This window comes from Chrysemys picta, chromosome 1 (genome assembly GCF_011386835.1).
Source record: "Chrysemys picta bellii isolate R12L10 chromosome 1, ASM1138683v2, whole genome shotgun sequence".
NCBI lineage: Eukaryota > Metazoa > Chordata > Testudines > Emydidae > Chrysemys > Chrysemys picta.
The window spans coordinates 134,939,180-134,959,078 of NC_088791.1; the positions used below are offsets into that span (position 1 = coordinate 134,939,180).

Genomic DNA, 19,899 nt, shown 5'->3' on the forward strand with positions numbered 1-19,899 from the left:
CTCAGCTCTGACAGTCTGATTTCCTCAGGTTCAGGAAGCCTGTCATATATGGCACAACATAAACAAACAAGACATTGGAACTGAAATTGCCCTGTTCTTTCAAGGAGAATCTCACCCTCCTTACAGTAAAATTCCATGTGCAGTTATCAACAGAAAAATATCAACCCGTATTCCCTTTTATTCAAAGGCACTTGTACCAGTGATTTTGAATGAAATGGGTAGGTAAGCTATAGTCTTTAACCTTCTGCTTTCCCTAAGTTTGGACTTGCTGAAGTAAACTTTTTAAAAAAAAATTGACTTGACACAAGGACACAGCGTGACACTCGGGTGACAGGAACAATTCCAGGCTCTTCAATTGCTGAGAATTTTACTTAAACTAATAAAGAAGAACAGGAGTACTTGTGGCACCTTAGAGACTAACAAATTTATTAGAGCATAAGCTTTCGTGGACTACAGCCCACTTCTTCGGATGCATATAGAATGGAACATATGCATCCGAAGAAGTGGGCTGTAGTCCACGAAAGCTTATGCTCTAATAAATTTGTTAGTCTCTAAGGTGCCACAAGTACTCCTGTTCTTCTTTTTGCGGATACAGACTAACACGGCTGTTACTCTTAAACTAATAAAGCTGGCTTCAGACCAATATGGAGGCAAAATTAAGACAGTTAAAACAGCTCATTGGTTTGACAGTTCAACAGAGATCCTCTGTAGCACTAGAGGACTGATGCTAGGTTTAACCATTATAAGGGCTAAATCCATTTGTTTTCTGAGGCCTTTGCCTGAGGGATGGAAGACTGTTGGACTATGCATTTAGCTATTTTTAGGAGGTGAAAGCATCTGACTTTAGTTAATGTGCTATTGTAAATATGCCTAGGGACAACTCTGAAAGATGCTTTTTTTAGAAATTCAGGCTGGGATCTTCAAAAATGCTCAGCTTTGGCCTAGCTCTGCTCACTCTGAAGTCAGTGTAAGTTACACCATTGATCTCCATGGGAGTAGAGTTAGGCCAGTGCTGAGTGGATTTGAAATTTCCACCCTTAATAAAGAAGCTAAAAGCATAACACAAAGCAGCATTACAGTACCTTCTTTACAACAAAACAGATCGCTGGGCTTCTGGTTTTCAGGGTTTATTCATTTTGTTTAGGAGAAGGGAGTTATTGTTACCAATTTTTGAGTTTTATGTAGATGGCTTTTGGGACTTTCTTTTTCTATATTCTGTAATGAGTAATGTATATTATTTACATTACTCATTACAGTAGTATATATTGCAATAAGTAATATCTTTGTAATGCTCCCTAATGCACTTTAACAGAGCACTGTTTCTAACGGTACTTCGTTAAAGTGTCCTAGGGAACTTTTAGTGTGTACCAGCAGGATCTACACCGACTAATTAGTGCCCAACACATTTGTGCACTTCAAAAATCACCCCCCCGTAGTCCGCATTACTGCTCTGTATAGACAAGCCCTTAGATACAAGTAACCATTTCTGGTGTTTTTCCAGGGTTTATTGGATAAACATCAATTTCATTTATATTACATGATATTATTTATTTACTTATTTGTATTGGGGGTGTTTTATTGGTATTTATGAGTTAAAACCAAAAAATCAAAGCCCAACAGATAAAATAAGTAGTGTGCAAATGAAGACAAACTTCCAAAGACCAGCCACTCTGTGGACACACATTGGCCACCCACATTTTCCACCCACAGGTGCATTTCAGACACTGAATGTACCCACAGTTCAAAAATGGGAACCAATCACACTAACCAAACTACCTACTTAACTGTGGGTGCAGATTAAGTAGTTAAGGCCAAAGAGGAAGATCAGGCTGGCAGCAGTGGCAGCTGCGGCTCTCTTCCTCCCTTGGCCACCCAAGAAGAAGCATTAGCAGGTCTCCTAGATACTTCCCAGAGCACCTGGGCTAAATCCATAGAGCCCTTCTGTGGAGCACAGTACCTCAGCATGCTCCAGGCCAGGCAGACTAATCCTTCAGCTGCAAATGTCGTCAGTGATCTCACAATGTGACATGAGAATGGGGGCTCTAGTGCGTAATCAAGAAATTTGCTTAGAAATACAGAGGATAGGGCTGACTTGTTTCCTCAACTTGTGCACAACTTCTTTCTAATTAATACATCTAGCAGTTTGCACTTAACATCATATTTCCAAGGAGCAACAAGTACTTTGCAAACTTTACTTAGCTGAACCTCACTCCTGGGAAGTACATAAAGCCATTTTACAGGTAAGCAAACCAAAGCATTAAGGGCCCAATTTTTAAAGGAGATATTTAGGTGCCTAAAGAATCAGATAAGCACCTACTGGGATTTTCAAAAGCATCTAGGCTCCTAACTCCCTTTGAGAGTTAGGCACGTAGTTTCTTTTGACAATTCTACCAGGCACCTAAATGTCTTTAGAAGTCTGGTTCTAAGAGAATAAATGATTTGCAAAGGGTCACACAGCAAGACAGAGTCAGGAAAAGAACACAGTTGATAGGGAAGAATAAAAACAATCACTTTACATTTAAAGTAAACTTATACTGTAAGAATCACAATTGAATTGCGTGATCAAGGTATTCCACATTTTCACTGTTGATTTTTTTTTTCAATTTAGAAGCCTTGAAATATTTTAGAAACCAGTTAACAGTTTATGAGCAAGAAGAAATTCTCAACTATGCAGAGCTGTGGTTTCTTGGGCTGGAAGCTAAAAAGATTGAAGGGTTACCTGAAACACAGAATAATAATTGTTATGATGACGAACATGGCACTTACATAAAGGTAAGAAGGAAAATCATGCTACTGGTATTCTGAGCAACAATATTTGCAGTGACTATTTGTCCACTGCTAGCTGGTCTATATGAGATAAATGAAGGTCTAAGATGACTTGCTAGCAGTTAAATGCCCATATTGCAAACCCATCACTATTGACAACCTGTTTGAATCTCAAAAGAGAAGCTCTGAATGGAGACCCACCTTCCCTTGACACAAGGTGCATTAGTTGAGGGCTTGTGCCACTTCTGCTAGTGCACTTCTGTGGCCTCTCTCAACTTGTCCTGTGGGCATAAGACTTCAGGTTTTGCCAGTCCAGCACCTTTCATGAGCAGTGAATTCACAGACATAAACACCACTCTAGAACATGAATCTTGAATTTGTGCCGGCACCAGAACCTTCCTTTTGTTTCCTTGTTTACTACAGGTCCTACATGACCATATCGCATACCGCTACGAAGTGCTAGAGGTCATTGGGAAAGGGTCGTTTGGACAAGTAGCAAAATGTTTGGATCATAAAACCAATGAACTAGTGGCAGTGAAAATAATAAGGAACAAGAAAAGGTATAGCATGGCACGACTTCAAGAGGTTAAAGAAGTGTTTGATAGGCTGTTACTTTTCTATTCATGAGAATAATCATCCCCTGCTTTTATTAGGGATAATTTACAAGTAATGATCTGTATATGATATAAGAAAAAGGATGCTTGCTTATTCCATTTTTATAAATACTTTTAAAAATTGTGCATGTGTTTGTTGACAATAAAATTGGAAGGATGCTATGTCTTGGCAGAATCAGGCATGATGTGGGCAAGAGTGGTGCAAGCTCCCTGCATGTAGCTAGGCCAATGCACCTCATTTCTGACCGACTGCATCCCCCACAATTCCAGTTATATTCCCCCCACTTCATAACTCTGCCAATTCACTTCTATCCTGACTTGCAAAACTGCATTTTATTCCAATATTGGGCTTCCAAATAGCTTTGTTATAGAGTTATCCAATGCTTAGGGCTTGTTTATATGGGGAAGTTAGTGTGAAAGGGTTAGGTTGTGAATTTAAAGCACAATAGCTATTCCGCACCACCTCCCCATGTGAACATTCTTATTCTGCACTAAGAATGCCTTTTTGCAGTTTATCTTAATCTACTTCGAAGTAGATTAACCTAAACCACACATCGGCGCTTTTAGTGTGGAAGAAGAGTGTCCACACAAGGAACTAGTGCAGGATAGCTGTTCCGCATTAACTATTCTAGACTTTTTCCCCCCCGGTACACAAACCCTTAAACCAGGATTACGCTACAAAGTTTTGGCGGCATAGCTATGTCAGTCAACGGTGTTAAAGAAACACATCCCTGACCGACATGGCAATGCTGGCAAACCCTCCCCCGCCCCAATGTAGATTTAGCTCTACCAGCAAAAGAGTCCTTTGGCCAGTGTAGTTTATGTCATCTGGGTAGGAAGTTTAACTATACCAACAAAATAACTCCTTTTGCCGGTATAAGCTGAGTTCCACTTGGGGGCTCTGCCAGGATAGCTATACTGGTATAGCTGTATTGGCAAAGCCTTTGTAGTGTAGATTAGCCCTTTTACTCTGGAAAAATCCAGAAGTGCAAAGAAGATGGTAAAAAGCATAGGAATGGCAGGCTTATTTGTAAAAGAGATTAAAATTTTTAGGACTATTTACTTTGGAAAGGAGAAGAAAAAGAAGAAAAGAAGAAGAGGAGGAAAATTTAATAAAAGGAATTATAGGCAGAAAACCAGGATGGTGCTTTTATTCATTCCTCCTCGTAGCATAAGAACAAGAGAGCACAATCAAAAGGTAGCAAGTTTAAAACTGACAAAAAGGGAGCACTTTATTTTCCCAGCATAGAGTCAGTTTGGTGAAATAAGAGGCACAGGAAATCATCCAGGCAAACAGTGTAGCGTGATTTTAAAAGGTTTAGCTGTTGATACAGAAATGTATAAAATGTACAGGGAATATCCATGCCTATATGAGGGCAAAGCAGAGCATCTTCAGAGGCTGAGAAATTCCCCCCTCTTCCAACATGATATAATGTTGCATAGTTAGAAAATAGGGTGGGGGACATCACCGTCCTATGAAGCATCCAGCAATGACCTATTGCTGGAGACGGCATACAGCATTAGGAGGACCAATAGCTGGCTCTGGCATAGGAAATTTTACAGTATAGTCCTACAATCTTTCTTCCCCTCTTACTAATGGCCAGGCTTGTTCTACTAAGCAGTGCTGTTGGATCAGGCCCAGAGAAATTTTACTACTAAAATTCTTTGGGCCTGATCCAGCAGCATTGGAGTCAATGGGAGTTGTGCAATTATCTTAAGCAGGAGATTAATTAGGCCCTTTCATTGCATGCTTTCTTCTTGCTTCAGTGAGCCTCTTGTACAGATACTGTAGAAAACTGAAGACCTTGCTACTCTTGGGGTGAAATCTTGGCTCTGTTAAAGTAAATGGAAAGACTCCCATTGACTTCACTGGGGCCAGGATTAAACCCTAGATGCTCAAACATGTATTGTTTGAAACATTTTTTCATTCAATTATTTTGCCAGCCAGGTTCAAAATAACCAGAATAGATAGTGGTTAGCATTATGGAGTCAGCATTTGCCAATAATTACCACACAGTATTTCTCTCTACTTAGACTAGGAAATAACTCTTGTAGCTCAGATTCCATTGCGTGGTAATTACCGGTCACTACTGATTCTTTAGTGAGAGCTATTTGTTTTGTATCTGTAGCAAGATCATGTTGGTTGTAATATTCCATTTACAATGAGATTAATTTAATCAGGTCCTCGCCATATCATGTGACTTTGTCCTATGCATGTAGATTTCACAATCAGGCTTTGGTAGAAGTGAAGATTCTCGATGCTCTTCGGAAGAAGGACAAAGACAATACTCACAATGTTGTCCATATGAAGGAATGCTTTTACTTTCGCAATCACTTCTGCATTTCTTTTGAACTGCTAGGGTAAGGCATATATTCTTCTACATATATCATGGCCAAATTATATAGGATCGCAGACCCATACATGTTATGAAGATAACTTGTCTGTTATTTTCTTTCTTTTTAGTGTTTTTGAGTAGGGTTGCCAAGCCTCCAGGATTGTCCTGGAGTCTCCAGGAATTAAAGATTAATCTTTAATTAAAGATTATGTCATATGATGAAATCTCCAAGAAGACATCCAACCAAAATTGGCAACCCCATTTTTGAGTTGGTCGGTTGGTTTTTTTCTGGTTCACACCATGTAGTGTTTAGTTTACAGACATCTGTGTTAATTTGCACATCATTTCCCCTCCCTGCCCAATATCAAGAGCCCTTGAAAAAGGATGGGGAACAAAGTAGAGAAAAATGGCCTGAGAATGTAGAAAGGACACAGCTGATCTGTTTACTTATAGGGCCAGATTGTGATATTTAGCAACAGCCCTGAGAGGGATATTTCCTTGTCCCAAGAGGCACAATCCTTCCCCTACCTCCCCAAAGCATAGAGGGAGCATACGTGATGCACCATCCAATAAGATGTGCTGAGGCCCCTCCCCAGCCTTTTTGGGGGCAATTTGCATCCCTGAGTGGTGCAAAGAAGAAGCAATCTCTCCTCACGGAGCCTGGGATTGACCTTAGATCTTGGTGCTCACAGGTAGATTGGAAAAGGCTCCTTATTAGAGTTCCCCCACCACACATATGCACACACACCATGTGCACCCTTATTAGAACCAGGGACAATCTGGTGCATAATTTTTGTTCTGTGCATGTTACATTTCTTTAGCTGATGGAATGAAATGGAAAAAAAATTTAAAAAGTGAATGTAGGGGTTGGTGAACTTTAGAGTTTGTTATGCTGATCTGCCCTCTTTTGTTCCCCTTGAAAACTCCTGATAAAGAACATATAGTTTAGGTTTGTCCTAATATTCAATCTAATGTTATATAAATAGTGCACAGCGTTGCAATTGTTAGCAAAGGAAAACAAGCCGTGACAGACTCCCACAGGATACTGAGCTGAAAAAAAAACAGATGATTCCCTCAATAGTAACCAGGTGGAGTTGATAGAAAAATACAGGAACCAGCAAGTGAACTTGACCTTTATAATTGTATCTATTGTCTGACAAACATGATAACCAATATCAGGAATGTGAGGTGTGTTTTAAAATGATTATTCCATTATTTCAGCTGTTTTTAAAGATACTGTACATCAGACGTTAAAAATACAACAATTGTTATTGTTTTGGGAATGTACTTTATAGGAGGAAGTTTGGAGAAATCATGGACATTTTTATTCTTCACGTTTCTTGTAATCAAATGTCAAATGGGAGTTCAAGCCATTGTTTTCTGTTTTCTAAAAAAATCCCTCCCCCGCTTGTGTACAGACGTGGCAGGCTTCTCTTCCCTTCATTCTAGGGTGCTCTGCATCCTGAAGAGACAGCAAATTATTAGAAGATTTAATCCCTGACTCTGACCTAAACTCAGTGTCACACCCAGCTCCTACGGATACCTGTGACAATGTGAACTCTGACACGTGTGCTGATTAACAGGATGCAATCAAAGGCCTCTTGGGTCCAATAAAGGCAGAAGCCTGGGATCTCAGAAAGTCACTGTGGGAAACGGAGAGGAAAACAGCTTCTGGCTATCCAGCACGTTCACCCCCCTTAAAAGAGACCTGGAACCTCTGTCCATAACATAAAAGCATATTTTTGCCTTATCGGTCCAATGGTAATTTAAATTATTAGTAAAACAATAACTGGGTTGATGAATGTTGTTTCCCACAGAATGAAAACATCATGTACTAGCTACTTTGTTTTCTAATGGCCAGACTCTGCCCATGCCTTGTGTGGGCGTACAAGAGAGGGAGGTGAAAATTTCTTCCCCCTACATACACAGTCTTGCACCTAGGCTCAGTAACTGGTCAGAATTCCATTGGGGAGCATAGCATCATCTCCCTGCTAGTGCCTGTATAGGTCCCAGCTGTCTGAAAGCAAGCTGGGTGAGGGCAGGGCAATAGCAGTGTCCCCAGCACAGCTGGTCAGATGCATAGCAGGAAGCATGCTCCACCGTCTCCAAGAGTGATGGAGCTACTACTGTGGCCCACAGCCCCTAAGAAGAAATTTGCCTAACTCAGCCAATGGCAACACAGCCCCTCCACACACACCACATCAATATGTTTCCGGCATACAGGGAAGAATCTAAACCCAAGATCTATCAGTTATTCTGAAAATTGTGTCTCAACGTTCTACAAAATTCACATGCTGTTAGTAAACCTTTGACACCTACTAGCAAGGTTGCCATTTTAGTTCATTGCCAGGCCCTTCTCCTACTCCTATGCCTCAGTTTCCCAAACTGTGACATAGTAATTATAATCATGGTTACCTGCCTCAGAAGAGTGTTGCTTTATCATTGGTAAAGTAGTTAGGGGTCCTCCACTGAAAGGCACTTCTATAAAAAAGAGGGGTAATCCAGTGGTTAGTGCACTAGTGGGACTTAGGACATCTGGGTTCAATTTCCTGCTCTGCTACAGAGTTCCTCTGTGACCTTGGGCAAGTCACTTTGCCTCTCAGTACCTGAATTCCCATTTGTAAAATGGAGATAATAGCACTTCCCTTGGTGGTGTTATGGGGATAAATTTGAGATTGTGAGGTGCTCAGATACTATGATAATGGGGGCCATCATTGTAGATATCTAGAAATGAAGACAGTGCAAAACTGCAACCAGGTAAAACAAATTTCATTGCAAACCTGAAAGCTGGCCCAAGTTCATGGGCAATGTTTTGAGTAAACCTTGAGTTGAGCTTCCAGCAACACTGGAGCAATTTGTGATTTCAGAAGGAAATGGAGAATTTGGTGTTTTGTCCCAAAAGCAAACCATGGCATTTTGAGGTAAGAGCTGCTTTGAGTTTTATGAACCCATAACTCAAAGTGAAACTCACACAAGTACAAACCTGTGCAAAGTGAAATGGGAGAAAGGTTTACCCGCATGACCCGATGTACATTGACATTGCTGAGCTTTTCAGTGCTCTAGTGAACAGCATCATCCTAATTCTTATTATCAGCCCTACTGCAGCAGTACCATTGCACTTCCCACCTTCGTTCTGGTCATGGCATTGCCTGGTGGGGACCTTGCCTTGCTGAGGAAGGTTGAAGGAAACAGCTAGTAAGGGAAGTCTCTTTTTCGGTCTTATGTTTGTTTACTTATTTTGCCCTTCCCATTCCCATCAAACCACACATGACAGAAGTTAGTCATGTCACTTAATGCACTATTGAAAGGTGCTCATACTACAGTGATGAGGACAGTGTAAGAGCAATAGAATCTATACAGGTGTTTTATCAAGGATAATTTCCCTTGAGCGTCTGACCACAGGTACTAAGATACAAAGGAATTTATGGAAGGTGCCAAGTCAAAGGTCAATTAAAAAGAATGGGAGCTGGACCAAACCTTTCTATCTCTTATTCCCCCAATGAGAATGCTATTCTTCATGGTGAAAAGCAATGGATTTGTGACACCTGGTTCAATAAATTAATGTGTCCCATTGACATTACTTATCCATTAGATCTGGAGGATTATATGCAATATAACATTCCTAAGAAGGAAAACATACATATTGTTTTATTCTGGGTGATTCCTTTCTCTCATATAGGAAAAAAACAAGAGGCTTTCTAATGTGCTTTAAACTATTCACACCATAAACCCAAAGTGCCCTGGTCTCTCTGTCTCTCATCCCACAGAATAAATTTGTATCAGCTGATCAAAAAGAACAAGTTCCAAGGTTTTAGTTTGTCTTTGATTCGACGATTCACTCAGTGTGTGCTGAGATGTTTACAAATGCTCTACCGGGAAAAAATTATCCACTGTGACTTGAAACCTGTGAGTACTGTCATCTCATTATAAGCCAGTTGGTAGAGTTCTTGTAAGGTGCATCTTATCTTTCATGGATAGAGAACCTCTGAAAGGATCTTTAAAACTCAACAGTGATAGGTAGAACCTATGATTCCTCTAAGGCGTGTTATTCCCAGTTCAAGTAGTTCCCATACACATGCCAGCTCGCTAAAAATAGTAGTGTAGCAGTGCCGAGTACATACTCACAGAGTCTGGGTAGGTTTGTACTCAGGGTGGCTGGTCCAGGATCCCAGCTCTGCAGCAGGGACCCTGAAAACCCTGAGAGCCTTGGCTTGAGCCAGGGTTCTCAGGACTTCCAGGCTCCTGTTGTGGATCCAGGAGCCAAGCCCCAGTTAGAGAGGGGGTTTCTGGGACTTTGGGACTCCCAGCTTCATGGCAGAGAAGCTGGAAGCCTTGAAATGGTGGGGTTTCCCCAGAACTGTAGACCCTAGAAGCACAGGGGCCCTGGCCCCAAGAGGGTCCCTATTTCCTCCTCTTATTCTGTCTCTCTCATAACTTTCATTTGGAGTTTTGTTTTATTTCAAATAATTGGGCATGATTGCCCTCCAGTATCAGTAAAGTGTATGAACAGGCAAGATAAAGTGATTTATATAACTATTACAGAGTTAAGCATAACCTCATCATATTATACATTACTTTTACCAAAGAGTTCACTAACCTACTGGGGTGTTATTGTCTTTCCCCCTTTTTATTTTTCCTCTTTAGGAGAACATATTGCTATGCCACAAAGGTCAAAATTCAGTTAAAGTTATTGACTTTGGATCAAGCTGCTATGAACACCAAAGAGGTTTGCAGAAAAGTCAAGTTGATGTAATTTTCTTAATTAGATTTCTTAATTTTTAAAAACTGGAAAAAATGTTTTTGCATTGAGCTAATACATTGACACATGCCCATCATTTGCATCTATTGAACTAGTAAGCCAATGAGGTTCTCCTTGTGTCACCTACCAGCACTTTCCCCCACACTGCTAAGACTGATCTACCACCTTTAATGATGATGATTGATGATGATATAGAAATTGCTCTTAGCAGGTGTAGGGAGTTGAAATGGATCCAAGTGAATAGCCCCAGGAACTTAAATAAAACTTACTCTCTTCAGTGGGGGTTGACAGGATCAGACCGAGATCCTTTTTTATTAGTTAGTTAAGTTACAATTCATGCATTTTTTAACCAAAAGTATCCTTTCCCTGAGTTGCGGTAGAATGAAAACATCCCGGGGCACTGGAGATTATACAGCCATTTTAAAGAGATTTTAAAAATATTTTTTCTTGATAAGGTTTAAACAGAATGTACAGCGAATAAACCAAACAAAACCAAGAAACAGGAAATTAAACATAAAATGTGTCTTATAGTTGAATTGATGACAAAGAACTCACAACACTAAGAATAAACACGTCATTCAAGAGTGAAATAAATGTGAGGAAGGCTGTAGCACTCGTTAAATGGGAGACATCTACAACATTTTCACTAAGCATGGAAAAAACAAAGCATGTTCTATGTTCTTCTCTTTCTCCCATTAAACATGTTTCTCCACTCAGACAATATATACGAATTCAGCCAAGCACCGTGCTCTAGATTTCACACAACGCACAGTCAACCTGTGGAACTCCTTGCCAGAGGATGTTGTGAAGGCTAAGATCATAACAGGGTTCAAAAAAGATTTAGATAAATTCATGGTCCATCAGTGGCTATTAGCCAGGGTGGGCAGGGATGGTGTCCCTAGTCTGTTTGCCAGAAGCTGGGAATGAGCAACAGGGGATGGATCACTTGATGATTACCGGTTCTGTTCATTCTCTCTGGAGCACCTGGCATTGGCCACTGTCAGAAGACAGGATACTGGGCTAGATGGACCTTTGGTCTGACTCAGTAGGGCCATTCTTATGTTCCATGTTCTTATGTTGGGTTTAAATCAATTAGATTTATACAATCTGTTTTTGAAAGGGAGGTTAATCATTTTAGGCTTTCCAATGTTTGGGTACAAGATAATAAGAGATTCACCCTGGAATGTATCTGGAGAAGAATAATTTGAAACAGAGAAATTCAGTGGAAGAAATGTGGAGCATGATTCATCTCCTGTTAGCTTAAATAAGAGGTTTTTTTATATGCCTTTGAAGCAGTAACTAAAAGATACCTAAGGGCAGGTAGAAGAAGACAAAGTTAGATATTCATTCGTAGTAGGATATGGCACAACAACAACAAAACCCCAGCAGTGTGATATTGGCCAAGCATACAAAGCAACATGCCATGTGTCATCCCTTCCTATGCACTTCTGGAGAAACTGCCCCGAGAATACTGCTTGTGTTGTGGAGCAGCTTGCTCCCAGAAAGCTGTTGAACAAGAGGGAGTTAAAAGAGCAAACGAATAAATAAAAGGGTCCAACAGGCTAGTGGAATTGATGTAGGAGGGAAAAGTGACAGAGGTAATGTACCATCATTATATTTGATTGGGTTGAATACCAATTAAAAGGGGTTAGTTTACTCACTATGGTCCCAATCCTGGGATGTGACCAGCTGACCCAGGTCCCTGCACGTGTAGAGTCCCAATTAAGACACTGGATGAAATTCCGACCCTATTGAAATCAACGCGAGTTTTGCCATTGACTTCAGTGAGGCCAGAATTTCGCCAAATAGGTCTCTGAAGGTGTGGAGTGCTTTGTGCTGGAAAATCCCATTGCAGGACTGGGGCCTATAGAGGGGGAAGAATTGTTTGGGCTGGTTCAAGGGGTATAATTGCATGTAAGGGAATGAACTAAGGATATTTGGCTGAATAATAATCAGGAAACATTTCCTAAGAGCAAGATCTATTGCTCTGTGAAATAGTTCCCAAAAGATGTGGGGAAAGACCCATCACATGCAATTTAAAATGGAATTGGATGAAGTATTAGAAACATGTACTAAGGAACAATCCCTCTCTGGCTTATCAGGGAAATAATAGGTATTTGTCTTTTCTAAGGTCTATGGTTCTCTAATGTGAATTGCTGCCCTGACAACACTATGTTCCTTAGTGTCCCATTTTCTTTCCTAATGCAGTGTATACGTATGTTCAGAGCCGATTTTATCGCTCCCCCGAAGTGATTCTTGGTCACCCGTATGCTACTCCTATTGATATGTGGAGCCTGGGATGCATCATGGCTGAACTTTACACAGGCTATCCCCTTTTTCCCGGAGAGAACGAAGTAGAGCAACTTGCCTGCATCATGGAGGTACCTTCTGGGATTTTTTTAGTCATGACATCAAGGTGTTGTTTCCTCCATCCCTTACATGCATGTTTTAGAAACAAAGCTTTTTGTAATTTGATGAATTGTTTGAACTGTTCCTTCCACAGGGGTTCATTGACATGAGTTTTCGAATGACAGGTTAGCTGCAGTTTGCTAAACTGCACTCCCAGCAACAGAATGACACATGAAGAGACTCAAATATTTTTTGAAGCTGGGCTGGCTGTGAGAGGGAAGCTTATCACAGCCAGGGGGCCCAGTGAGAAGGAAGAGGCAGAATGTGAAGCTGCTGCCTCCTCTGTGTGGCAAACCAGCTCCCTGTGGTGAACATTGTTGGTTTGTTCAGTCACTGCACTGTTTCTGTCTTTAAGGGGAGCACATTGTAATCTGATCAGAATTGTAGGGAGCGGTTCTGATCAAAGAAGTATGTTTGAGTCTAAGGGAGAAGCAAAGCAATATTTTAATTTTTCTCCTTTTCCTAATACATTTGTTGTTTTTGTTTGCACTGCCATGTAATGTACCTGGGGCCAACTGTGAAAACGATGCAAAAGTTATGTCAGGTACAATGTGTTGCAATCAGTCTCCTAGGCAAGTCTGACTAATGAGAGCATATCACTTTGCTGCCCAGCATCCTGTGCTAGCTCCGTGTCTGATTTCCAACCCAGGGCAAGCCCTGAATTAGCAGGTGCAAAGCTGCTGTACTGTCCCTCTCTGCAGTCTCCCACAGCATCTACGTCGATCAACAGGAGTGCTGTTCTTCAGAGTCCCCGGGGGAAACTTCCAGGGCTGGGGAAAGAGCTGTCTCAACAGAGGGCCGTAGATGTTGTAGATGCTATTAGTCAGATCAGAATGAGCCCATCTGTGAAAACAAATCTGTTTAAGTAAGACCTCCATTAATAACAGAGCAAGCTAGCCTGGCAGCATTGTTTATGGAAGACGACAACCACCAAAATTTATCTCCTGTGAGAAGACAGCTTAAAATGGAGAGTGTGAAGTCCATTTTCAACCAATTATAATGGATCCCTTGGTTCTGTATATGGAACTTAGACACTGTATTACAGTGAGAGGCACATTAAAAATGAGGGTGGGTTAGAGAGAGTTGTAAACATTTCACTCCATGCATCTGAAGAAGTGGGTTTTTTACCCACAAAAGCTTATGCCCAAATAAATCTGTTAGTCTTTAAGGTGCCATCGGACTCCTCGTTGTTTTTATAGATACAGACTAACACGGCTACCCCTCGGAGACATTTTATTGTAAATTGCCACATGTAAATAGGAGGAACAGCACATCCATCTTTATCCAAGGCTGCTAGAGATGTTGAAGAAATAGTGAATAACTCCTGATAATAATTTTCTGTCTTGAAGATATTGGGTCTTCCGCCAGCTGATTTTATTCAGACTGCATCAAGAAGACGAACATTCTTTGGTAAGCGCCTATGATTGTCTTTCTTTATTGTATCACTTCCACAGCTGTTTGGTGGGCGGCTGGGAAACACTGGGAGGTAGGCAGAGGAGTGGGGACGCGGCGTGCTTAGGGGAGGGGTGAGGGTGAGGGGAGCTTGGCTGCCAGTGGATGCAGAGCACCCACTAGTTTTTCCCCATGGGTGCTCCAGGGCTGGAGCACCCACTGAGTCGGCGCCTATACATGGCTTGCCCCGCTGTGTGAGTAATCCCTCTAGCAGAGCTATCTGAAATTATACCAGTTGAATGCTGCGCTGTGTTATCAGTTTACTCTGCATATTTTTCAGGATGAAAGTATAATCAGTTCTAGTAAAGTGCATTTAATACAGATTTGTTTCCTAAGTGGTGTTGCCTCCTTTCATGGTTTTACCAATGAGAAAACAACAAGCTCTGGGAGGTTGGGCGGGGGGGAGAAGGAACGGGAATGTGGCGCACTCAGGAGAGGAGGCAGGGAAGAGGCGGGACTGGGGTGGGGATTTGGGGAAAGGATTGGGATAGGGGCAGGGAGGGAATGGAGTTGGGGCGGGGAATTTGGGGAATGGTTGGGATGGGGGTGGGGCAGGGCAGGGCCTCATGGAAGGGGCGGAGTGGGAGTGGGGTTGGGTGCTGGGGGTAAGGGGGGGGGTCGAGCATCCAGGGGAAAGCAGGGAAGTCGGTGCCTATGAAGCCATGTCCTGGTGGGATGGATGTAACATGGGAAAACTCATTTCATTCCTCCCATAAGACCCTGTTCAGGACTTCTTATTCACACCTTTCTCCCACTGACTTCAATAAAGATTTTACCCTAAATAAGGAGTCAGAGTTTAAGGCCAGAAGAGACCACCAGATCATCTAGTATGGCCTCCTGTGTATCACAGGTCACCAGCACCTGCACATTAAACCAAACAACCAAAATGAGACCAAAGAATTACAGCCCTCAGGAGAATAGACTTATGTGCCACAGGCAGAGACTAGGAGGGACCGAGATCCCTGCAATGAGAAGGAAATTATTAAGGGACATATACCGAGATAATTTTGGCAAGTGACCTGTACCTGCATGCTTCAGAGGAAGCAGAAACCCCCCAGGGTCCCTGCCAATCTGACCTGCAAGAAAATTCCTTCCCATCCCGACCTATTGTGCTCAACCCTGAGCATATGAGCAAGAACCAACCAGCCAAGCACCTGAAAAAGAGAGAATTCTCAGTGCCACCTCACAGGCCTGGGCCCTGAGAAGGGCTCATTGTGTTCTAGCTAAATACCAACTGGGTAATTATGTTCAACCTACCTACGATTCAATGGGACATGGCATTCTTCACTTCCTGTCCTAAGCAGCTGTGTAGTGCATTTCTGTGTTGTTAAACAGTTGTCATGTTTCCCCTGAAGTAGATGCAGGTCAGTGGTAGGTAAAGGTATTTCTTGGGTGTAAGTTTGTGAAGAACTTTGGGGTCCTTTTGGATGAAAGTTATGTAAGTACAAGTCATTTTCCTTATGGATTTAAATCTCCTTGTAGGACTCTATAAAGTTCACACTACTGAAGGGCAACATCGTGACTACGGCTAACCTGTTACTGTGCAAAATATTTACATGACTTAAAAGCATATTTTGTTTTTAAAGATTCCAGAGGTTTTCCTAGAACTATAACAAACAGCAGGGGGAAAAAAAGACACCCAGACTCCAAAGATCTAAGTATGGTATTAAAAACCCATGATGCTGCTTTCCTGGATTTTCTGAGAGGCTGCCTAATGTAAGTTACTTTTTACTTCTTTTTATTTTCTGCAGACTTGTTTGACTTTAAGTCCCTGCTTTATTTCTCTTAGGGCTTTAAAGATTTTTGTATCTCAGTTTTTTCACCAATGTTTATTTTATAGGCCCATCCTTGTAGCATTTGAGTGCCTCACAAACATTAATGAACTTTAGTCTCACAACAAAAAAAAGTGTTATGCACAGCTTACAGAAGGGGAAACGGACACACACAGAGATTTAAGTGATTTTCCCAAGGTCACACAGGAAGTCTGTGGCAGAGCCAGAAATAAAACCCAGATCTCCTGCTTCTGAATCCAGTGACAACCCTAAAAGCATCCTTCTTCACTTATAAAAGCCCCAGTAATTAACCACATCAATCTGATTTAAGGTAAAGTTTCATGCAGGTAACATGGGTGGTGTCAGAGCGGAATCACACTGTACACCTCCCTAGAACAACACTCAATTTTGTATTCAACCAAGGCCGGCTCCAGGTTGCCACCCCAAGCAAAAAAAAAAAAAAGGTCAGAGTGCCACCCCTTGAAAAGGCATGTGCCGGTCCTGTATTCAACAACGATTATAACAATCCAAGTCCCATTGCAGCAAATGGGAGTCTTTCCATTCACTGCAATGGGAGTGACTTTGGGCATTGATTTGTGGTTCTGGATTACCACGTCTATGGTGTGCCCTGGAAGGGGCCAGCAGAGAATGTGCCGTGATGTAAAAGACTTGGTTCTTCTTTGACTAATTGTCCACATAGATCCCACTCTTGTTGGGCATGGGCTTTATGTCTGCAAAACTGGACTCTTTTGGCCAGCACTGTCTGTTGGGGACAAGCCTGCACACTAGAAATCCTTGTGCCTCTCCCACCCCATAAAGGATGGAATAGTCCCAACCCAACCATTCTTCAGTTCCTTCTTACCATCAGTGACAGTGAGTTGGAACCCCTGCAGTGTCCTCTGGCTTCTCTGTGACTCTGTTCTGGTTAGTGGTTAGTTAGCATAGTGTTAGGTAGTTAGTTAACTTTTACTTTGCCCCTTGGCTTTTAAAGAAACTTTTTACAAACTTTTCATAGATAGTAAGATCTGAGACTGAGTCTATGCTTCTCTCCCCCCACTACCAGAACTTCCACTGTTATGGTGGAAGCTAAATCCCTGGGGTTTAAGACATGCCCCTCCTGAGATTGTTAAGTGCTTTTTTTTCGGTTAGGCAAATGCAAAGGCATATCTTTGACCAGTGCTCCACTTGCTGCTCTTTTTCCAAATGGACTGAGAAGGCTAGTGATGCACCGCGCATGCCTAAAGCTATTTCATCTGGAGGTCTCCATGAAAGCCTTGTCAGATACAGAGAAAGTTGTAACTAAGGCTCAGTCCCTCTCAGCTAGTGCCCCAATGAACTGTGATTCATCTCAAGCTCCAGGGCAGAAATGTCTAAGAGACCTCAAAAACAACAAGGAGACCAGTGGCACCTTAAAGACTAACAGATTTATTTGGGCATAAGCTTTTGTGGGTAAAAAACCACTTCTTCAGTGGTTGCATCTGAAGAAGTGGGTTTTACCCACGAAAGCTTGTGCCCAAATAAATCTGTTAGTCTTTAAGGTGCCACCGGTCTCCTTGTTGTTTTTGTGGATAAGGACTAACACGGCTCCCCTGATAAGAGACCTCAGGAGTCAGCTTCAGTCCACGTGCTGACTTCTTCACAAAGGGGTAGGAAGGAACATAACTCTCCCTCTCTGGGACCCTCAGAACTGAGACACAAGTCGACATGTATTAGTCTTGTCTCTAGTTCTGCAGCAGAATAGCAGCCTACAATGGGTGTCTCTGCCACCTTAGTACCAGCTATGAAAAGAGTGCCTGCAGTACAGGCTAAATCCTTCCTCCGTCAGGGGCTCCTCGGCAAGCTCTGTATCCAGCACATTGGCACCCAGCCCTTTGGTCCTGTCCCTTATGGCTACTTTGGCCTATTTGGCACTGAGTGCCCTGTCTGTGGGCCAGGTATCAGTAGCCCTCTTGTTGGCTTGTACAACATCAGCAGTGCTAACTAGTCCTTTGGTCACCCAGATCACAGTACAGCATTCAGCTGTTGATACATCTGTGCCATCTACTTCCCCTACCCATGTACAGAGGATGCAGGAGCACCCTAACACACCCAAAAGTGGGGAATCCACCCCCCACTTAAGGAGGTGTATTCCTTTTCTTCTTCTCCACTGGGACATAGTAGAGACTCGTCTCCTGCTCCTCCCTCCTCCCTCCCCTGTCAGATGTCATTACACCTGACAGCCTGGTTGCTGGTTGGTTGATGTCCACCAAAAGACGCTGTTCAACAGAAGCTCAGAACATTCTGCTCCAAAGCAGAAAAGCCTCAACCACAATAACTTATAAAGCTAATTGAAAGAGATTTTCTATTTGGGCACCTCAGCACCAGCTGTCTCCCTGGACAACACCCTTGACAACTTACTAACCCTGGAACCATCTGGACGTTCTTTTAGTTCCATAAGGGTCTGTCTAACAGCGAAATCTGCACATTATCCTCTTATCCAGAGCCACACTTTTTTCTCACCCTGCAATGGCAAGATTCCTTAAGGGCCTAACTCATGTTTTCCTCACAGTTCAGTAGCCTCCTCCCTCTTGGGACCTCAGTATAGTATTAATAGGGTTAATAGGACCCCTTTTTGAGACCTTAGCAACCTGTTCCCTATACCACGTGTCAATGAAGACTGCCTTTTTAGTAGTCATTACCTCAGCTTGAATGGTAGGGGAGATGCAGGCCCTCATGGTGAATCCCTTACATTGTGTTTCATAAGGACAGGGTTACTCTCAGGCCTCATCCCAAATTCTGGCCCAGAGTTGTTTCAGAGTTCCATACAAACCAATTCATTCATCTGCCAGTCTTTTTCCCTCCCAAGTCTCACTTAACCCCAAGGGAAGCTAAACTTCAAACACATGATGTACTACAAGCATTATCTCATTATCTTATGAGACACATGCACCTCTTTCATCACATCAGTGCTCAGTGTTTCTCCCTCTGGCTTTGAGGAGGCCTGGGGTAAATCAGTTCCACTCTAGAGGTTGAATACTTCATGTTGGTTTATTTACAATATTTACAGGATTGCCCCGAGGGCTTCTTTCCACACACACACACACACACACAAAATACATTTCCTAACTCTAGGTGGAGTACTGCCTCTTCTTATTTGGGCTACCAATCAGCAGCCACCCTCTCTAAACCACTGTGGGCCCACCTATGCTGGGAACCAAGGCCCTCTCCCCAACCAGAAATAACCACAAGATTTCCCCTTATAGGAAAAAGCAGCTCTTTACCTAGGAAAAGCCTTTTTTCCTCACTGCACACAGCCCTTCTGCAGCTTGCCTCTTATCCTTCTTCCCTTTTGTTGCTCACTGGAAAAGGTTTTTAAAGGCCACAGGCTGCCTTTAATTAGACTCAGATGTCCATAATTAATCTGAGGTAATCTCTTTCCGTTTGGTGCAAAAAGGGCTTTTTAACCATTCTAAGACTGATATACCTGCCTTCAACCACCCTCCAGAACTGTCAGGTCTGACTTTGTCACACTTAGCAGGACAAAATCATTCGGGAATACATCTAGACCAGGGGTGGGCAAACTACAGCCCAGGGCCGCATCCGGCCCTTCGAACGTTTTAATCTGGCCCTCGAGCTCCTGCCAGGGAGCGGGGTTGGGGGCTTGCTCAATGCAGCTCCCGGAAGCAGTGGCATGTCCCCCCTCTGGTTCCTACGCGTAGGGGCAGCCAGGAGGCTCTGCACCTTCCTGCACCCCAGAGCCCGTACCCCCAGCCGGAGCCCTCACCCCCCCATTCGCACCCCTGCCTGAGCCC

At 42.6% G+C, this 19,899-nt stretch overlaps 1 protein-coding gene across 1 annotated transcript in view; it reads left to right on the forward strand.

The window, feature by feature from the left end:
• The window catches only part of DYRK4 (dual specificity tyrosine phosphorylation regulated kinase 4), a 74,352-nt gene that overhangs the window by 44,156 nt on the left and 10,297 nt on the right, over window positions 1-19,899 (forward strand). Inside the window, exons 7-14 of the mRNA XM_005307856.5 lie at window positions 2,609-2,772; window positions 3,190-3,326; window positions 5,601-5,741; window positions 9,484-9,622; window positions 10,361-10,442; window positions 12,684-12,856; window positions 14,234-14,294; window positions 15,923-16,052. Coding sequence (XP_005307913.4) covers window positions 2,609-2,772; window positions 3,190-3,326; window positions 5,601-5,741; window positions 9,484-9,622; window positions 10,361-10,442; window positions 12,684-12,856; window positions 14,234-14,294; window positions 15,923-16,052 — 1,027 coding nt within the window. The remainder of the gene's footprint in view (window positions 1-2,608; window positions 2,773-3,189; window positions 3,327-5,600; window positions 5,742-9,483; window positions 9,623-10,360; window positions 10,443-12,683; window positions 12,857-14,233; window positions 14,295-15,922; window positions 16,053-19,899) is intronic.